The following is a 6,600-nucleotide window of genomic DNA, read 5'->3' as shown; positions in this document are numbered from 1 at the left end:
GGCCTCCAGAAGGAGGGCAGAGCCTGGGTGGTGAGAGTCCGGCAAGGCCTGAAGGACCATGAGGCTGCCCTTGTTCTGACTCCCTCTTCCTTCCAGGGCGAGGACTTGCCATCACTTCAGAAGAGGGCAGGTGGGGCTGGCCAGGTGAGTCCCTCCCTCAGAATGCCCTAGAAGGCCCATGGCCCCTTCCCGCCTGGCTCTTGTGCATGCTAAGTCACTTCAGTTGTGTCCAACTTTTTGTGACCCTATGGACTGCAGCCCACCAGGCTCCTGTGTCCATGGGATTCTCCAGGCAGGAACACTGGAGTAGATTGATATGCCCTCCTCCAGGGGATCTTCCTGACCCAGGGATCGAACCCACCTCTCTTATGTCTCCTGCATTGGCAGGCAGGTTCTTTACCACTAGCGCCACCTGGGAAGCCCACCTGGCTCTTGGTCTGGCCCATCTGAAATTCTCCCTCCTCACGCCTGGTTCTATCATTTTCTCAGCCTGGCACAGGATGGCAAGACGCAGTAGCTGGGACTGCTAAGGTGAGCTAATTGCCACCTGACCACCTGATTCAGACTTCCCTTCTTTCCTTGGTCTCCTCTGCACACCTCCTCAGTGACACCTGAGATGCTGGGAGAGGCAGAGAAGGACAAGGGAGGCCAGGCCATCTGGGCTGGGAGGTGAAGTGAGGTGAAGGCGTGGGTGTGGCTAAGGAGATGCTACAGAAGCAAACACATGACGTGAGGAGGGGAGGAGGCACGGGCTTGGAGAAAGGTCCAGCCAGAGCAGGGGGTTGGGGGTAAAATGCCTTCATCCCGTCTCTCCTGTCCCCCTACCCACCCACGCCCCCCACTGTTTCCTTCCACAGAACTACAATTACAACCAGCAGGGACCTCCTGCAGCCCTTGGCGGGCAGTACCCAGCCAAGACACCCGCTAAGGTAAGACTTGCAACTGCCCACCCACTCAGAAGAGTTTACAGGGGAACCGTGACTACATCCCATGCCATGGAGAAAACTGGGATCCTCTCAGTGAGGAACATAAGCCTTCTCAAAAATTACAGGACCCACGGCAAATCTGCTCTCTATCTCTAACTGCTGACCTTTCTGGGGGAGAGGAGGCTGGCCCAGAAACTCTTGGTTGGTGGGAAAATGAAAGCTTTTCATAAAGGAAGTAACAGGAAAGAAAAGTGAGGATTTTGCTTTATTCAGGCTCAAAGAAACAATTTTATAAATTCAGTAAAGGAATATGCTGAATACTAATTCGGCTGGTTAACAAACAAACGAACTGCCAGTATTTCCCTCCATCTCTTGGAATAATAAAGCCCCTGCTCTCTGGGACTTCTGAGAGATCAGAAACTGCCTGCTGATTGAAAGGAGGTGAAGCTGCAGTTAATACTCCTGTGGGTATCCACTTTGCTCATCCCCCGGGCAGGCAGAGGGAGACCTAACTTTCCTCTTCTCACTCCCCTTGGTCAGTGCACGCTCAGGGACCACATTCAGTATCATCTTGGGTAAAATGCACGCAGGATGAGAAACTGGCTGTGGCCGAAAGGCTGCCGTCAGACCAAAGGATCTCTGGGATGACTCGTCTGAACATGCTGGGGCCACCGGCCCCTCCTGAGCCCTGAGGACATGGCTGATACAGAGCAGTCATGGAGGCCCTCACCTCACCTCATCTGATCTTCTCTTTACAGGGGGGAGTCACGGTTTCTTCCTCGGTAAGTTCTGGGCCAGAGAAAATTTGGCTCTCGAGAGAAGGGGTCTGAGGCCAGAGGGTGCATGGGGAACGATGCGCTGTCCATTCAGACCTTCTCCTTGCCCCACAGGCTTCCCGGACATACCCTGGCCTGCTGCAGTGGGTGAAGTTTTGGTAGGTGAGTATCAGGAGCTGAGGCACAGTCACCTGGGGTCAGGGCTGGGGGCTGGGCATTCCCTTTGTTCTAGAAGAACATGCTAAAGGTATTAAGGAGGAGGAGACACCCAAGTGTGGCGTGTGGAGAAAGACTCATAAGAAAGTGACCGGGAACTTCCCTGGTTGTCCAGGGGTTAAGACTCTGAGCTTCCAATGCAGGGGGTGTGGGTTTGATCCCTGGTTGGGGAACTAAGATTCCCGCATGGCTTGGCCAAAAAATGTTTTTAAAAATTAAAAGAAGAATATACTTCAGTTAAAATAAATACTTGGAAGAGTTTTTTAAAAATGACCTAGAACACTGGGAATGCACCCTCTGAGTACTTCATGGGGCCAGGCAAGGACAGGAATGAACACTAGAGTAAGGAGTGGGAACAGGATAGGAATTGTGTGTGGAAGGGGGAGGGGGCTGTGGGAGGGGTAATACTTGTTTTAGGGAGGAGAGAGAGAGGAGACCGCAGGTGGCATGGGCAGGGAACTGTGCGTGCAGCAGCTGGGGGAGATGAGAGAACGCCTGGTTTCAACAGATCTGGGAGTGGCTGGTGTTCTACCCTTTTCTCTGTTCTCTTCTTCTAGACAAGCACTTCCGACTGCGACTGAGGCCCTGAGAAACATGGGTCGTCAAGGGACCAGACTGTGCCCGGGCCCCAGCTCTTGGTCTGAGCGCCAACACCTGCCTTTTCTAGCTTGGGGTCCTGCCTGCCTGTCCCTTGTCTCCCCCCACACACTGTGGTGATGTCTCCTTGACCACCAGTCTCAGTGGGTACCCCAGCTGTTTCTTCACCAGCTCCATTTTGTGACCTGAAGTCACCGTGACGAAAATTCAGAAGGAGCGTCCTACTTTAGTTTCTCTGTGGAAATAAAACAGGAATCTTGTATCCCTAATACTTTGGCAGATTTTATTCTTTAATACAACACTGATGGTCTGGGTCAGGGAGGAGGGAAGACGGGTTTGGGGCGAGTAACTCACCTTCTTCCTGAGTGCGTTCAGTCACTCAGTCGGGTCCAACTCTTTGCGACTCTATGGACTGTAGCCCGCCAGGCTCCTCTGTCCATGGAATTCTCCAGGCAAGAATACTGGAGTGGGTTGCCATGCCCTCCTCCAGGGGATCTTCCCCACCCAGGGATCGAACCCACATCTCCTGCATTGCAGGCGGATTCTTTACCATTGAGTCACTGGGCTGCCGTCTATGGGGTCACACAGAGTCGGACACGACTGAAGCGACTTAGCAGCAGCAGCAGCAGCAGCAGCACTGGAGAAGCCCCTTCCTCCTGAGAGGGGTGTACAAAATGACTGACATGAGGGGGAAGGGGAGGTTCAGTTCCCAGGGCTTAGCTCAGGGCCTGGCACAGGGTGGGCCCCAAATAGCTGATGAAGAAATGAAAGAAGCCGGGCCCAAAGCGGACTTAGGGGAAATGACTTGACGTGCATCCGTTTCTCACGTTTGTCCTTAAGCCGGGATTCCTGCTTTATATTCATCTCTGAATCTCAGGGGCTTCCCTGGTGGCTCAGAGGGTAAAGAGTGCAGTGCAGGAGACCCGGATTTGATCCCTGGGTCAGGAAGATCCCCTGGCAAAGGGAATGGCAACCCACTCCAGTATTCTTGCTTGAAGAATTTCATGGACAGAGGAGCGTGGCGGGCTCCAGTCCACGGGGGTCGCAAAGAGTCGGACACGACTGAGCCAGAAACACTTTCACACTTTCCAGATCTCACCTGGTTAGGGAGGGCCTTGCAGTACCTCCTCGCAGCCACAGGGGGGAGAGCGCGTCTGTCCCGGGCCTGCCGCTCTGTCCTTCCAGCTGACTTGACAGCTGGCTTCCTTCAGGGAGTGTGAGTGAGCGACAGAAATTGCTGGACCTCACGTTGCCTCCTGCCAATCCCTGAGGGATTGAGGGAGAAGCTGGGGATTGAGGGATCGAGGTGGTCAACATAGTTCTGGACTTGGGGCGTTCATGGTCCAAAGGGCTGAAAGCCACCCTCTAAAGTTTAAAGCACTGGGTAAAGCAGGTTGAGGCCCTCTGGTGTAAAGGATTCTCAAAACAGCAGGCCAGCCCTTTCTCCTGCCAGGACCTCTGAAGCAGCTTCTTGATGTAGCCTCTGACTTTTGAGTTTCTCCTAACATCCATTCTCCCACAGCAGCCAGGGAGGCTCCCCTGCTCAGAATCCCCCACAAACCCCACAGTTGTTGTTTAGTGGCTAAATCATTTCTGACTCTTTTGCCACCCCATGGACTGTAGCCCGCCAGGCTCCTCTGTCCGTGGGATTCTCCAGGCCAGAACACTGGAGTAGGCTGCCATTTCCTTCTAGAGGATCTTCCAGACTCAGGGATGGAACCCGTGTTTCCTGCATTGGCAGGCGGGTTCTTTACTGCTGAGCCACCAGGAAAGCCCACAAATTCAATTAACTGTTGAATAAAATTTCAACCCCTGAGCACGGCTCAGCTTGTTCTGGCTCTGGTCTCTCTGTCCAATGTCAACCCAGATGTGCTTGGACAGTTTCCCAAAGAACACTGCTGTTACCTATCCCTGAAACCCCGGATCATCGAAAGGCTAAAACTTTAATGACTTTTGGTCTAAATGCAAATCCCCAAGCCAGCTTAACCAAGGACACCTCCCCAGCCACTCTCACATCACCTGATCTTATTTTCTTCACAGAGCTTGTCATCCTCTGAAATGATATTGTTTCTTACTTTTTTTGGTTAGGTTATAATCTGTCTCCTTTAATGCAACAGAAGCTTCACAGGACAGGTTTCTGTCCATCTCGAATCCTCAGCACCAAGAGCCAAAAAGCTGTTTAATAAACATTTGGGAATTAGAGAATGGAAGAGGGGTCAGCATTAAGTGGGTTCAATGAAGTCTTAGCCTCTGTCAGCCACTTGTGAACGTAGTTTATAAGTTATAAGAAGTATCGAGATAAAGTAGGTAAATGAGATGGTCTGTCTCCAAGTTGGTCAGCTTTTATATTGTATTCTGGGAATATTCATCCACGAGAACTGCATGAAAATTTTCCAATTCGGTTGTCGTTTGATATTTTTGAAAAGACAAAAGTAATTCTGGTATCTGTCTGGCACAGGTCACTGTCAAGCAGGAACAAAATCTTTTCACGGAATGTGTTAGTCATTATCCTCGGGCTTTTATAACCTTGGTTTGAATCTGTCATAATGAAATAAAACTCTATGTCTTGAAAAAAAAAAAAAAAGAATTAAGTGGGCTTATCTAGGAAGTCTTCCTGGGAGAAGTTTAAGCAAAGTGTACACAGAGCAGAGGGTGGGCGGCAAGGGAAGAAGCCAGACCTGCTGGGCAACGTGACTGCGTTCTTGGATGTGACCACAACACCAACCCAGGGAGGAAAGGATGAGACAGGGATGCCCTGGGCTCTGCCTCTCCATACCCCATACCTCATACCCTGGCCCCTTTCTCTCCAAGGATTCTAGGCTTTTCACCTCGATGTTCACCAAGACCCTGAGACCCTAGCATGCAGCCCTTCCCTGAGCCCAAGGAGGCTGACTCCCAGCCCCTAGGTGTGTCTATAATGTAGCAATCAGGGTTGGGCCTCGCTTCCCACCCGCACTCAAGTTCTGGCAGATTTGGGGTGGAGTGGGAAGCCACGGCCTGTGGGAAAACAGGGGCTTACTGGTATTCTAGGAGTGAGAACTAGGAGATCAACCAGACTTGGGGTTGGGGTGACACAGAGGCAGGCTCGGTGACTCTGCCTGACTCCACTTACCCTGTGGGATGCAGTCAAAGCAAGGCTGAACCTGGGAAGATCCTCCTGCTGAGGTTCCCATTAACTGAACTTCGGGGACTCTCTCTGCCAATGAGGATCCTCCTATGCCTCTCTTCCCAACCTGCCCAACCACTGGACACTGGACACTTGGGAAACACAAACTCACCAAGGCAGTTTAAATGGGGGAAAGGGAGAGAGCTGGGAGAGAGGGACAGTAGACTCTAGATTAGCATTTACAGCATAAATCATGTAAAGCCAAAATTACCCTTGAAAATCAGGAAGGTGCCAAATGGAAATAATCATAAGCCCGGCACGGCCAGTTGTTTTTGTTTTAACTTTTAATTTTATATTGGAGTATAGCCGATGAACAACACTGTGGTAGTTTCAAGTGGATAGCAAAGGGACTCAGCCATATGTATACATGTAACCATTCTCCTCCAAACTGCCTTCCTGTCCAGGCTGCTACATAACATTGAGCAGCCTGTGGCACACCCAGTTTGTTTTTCTCCAGAATGTGAACAGAATTTCTTGGGTTGTGCACATGAAACAATAGGCGTGTGTTTAGAGGCATTATGAAAAAGCATCTATCTTTAAACACCAGAAGACTATCTTTAAACACACCTTTGGTGTGGCAAGATGCTCAAACTATAAGAGGCATCTGGATCTGAGGCAATTGCAGGTTCATTCTGGGGCGTATGCTCAGTGAGGACCATTTAATCTCTTAGTTCTCTGTTTCCATTTGGTAAGAACACAGCTTCAGTTAGTCAGTTCAGTCGTGTCCAACTCTTTGGGACTCCGTGGACTGAAGCATGCCAGACCTCCCTGTCCAACACCAACTCCCAGAGTTTACTCAAACTCATGTCCATCGAGTCGGTGATGCCATCCAGCCATCTCATCCTCTGTCGTCCCCTTCTCCTCCTGCCCCCAATCCCTCCCAGCATCAGAGTCTTTTCCAGTGAGTCAACTCTTCGCA

At 51.0% G+C, this 6,600-nt stretch overlaps 1 protein-coding gene across 1 annotated transcript in view; it reads left to right on the top strand.

Moving 5' to 3' along the window:
• DMKN (dermokine) overlaps positions 1-2,775 on the top strand; it is a 12,731-nt gene extending 9,956 nt beyond the window's left edge. The window contains exons 14-19 of the mRNA XM_010849008.1: positions 97-144; positions 490-531; positions 858-929; positions 1,685-1,708; positions 1,817-1,864; positions 2,476-2,775. Of these exons, the coding sequence (XP_010847310.1) occupies positions 97-144; positions 490-531; positions 858-929; positions 1,685-1,708; positions 1,817-1,864 (234 nt within the window). The 3' untranslated portion in view covers positions 2,476-2,775. The remainder of the gene's footprint in view (positions 1-96; positions 145-489; positions 532-857; positions 930-1,684; positions 1,709-1,816; positions 1,865-2,475) is intronic.
• The last annotated feature ends 3,825 nt before the right edge of the window (positions 2,776-6,600 follow it).

This window comes from Bison bison, unplaced genomic scaffold (genome assembly GCF_000754665.1).
Source record: "Bison bison bison isolate TAMUID 2011002044 unplaced genomic scaffold, Bison_UMD1.0 scf7180017864280, whole genome shotgun sequence".
Lineage (NCBI taxonomy): Eukaryota > Metazoa > Chordata > Mammalia > Artiodactyla > Bovidae > Bison > Bison bison.
This window is presented reverse-complemented; position numbering and strand designations above follow the sequence as displayed.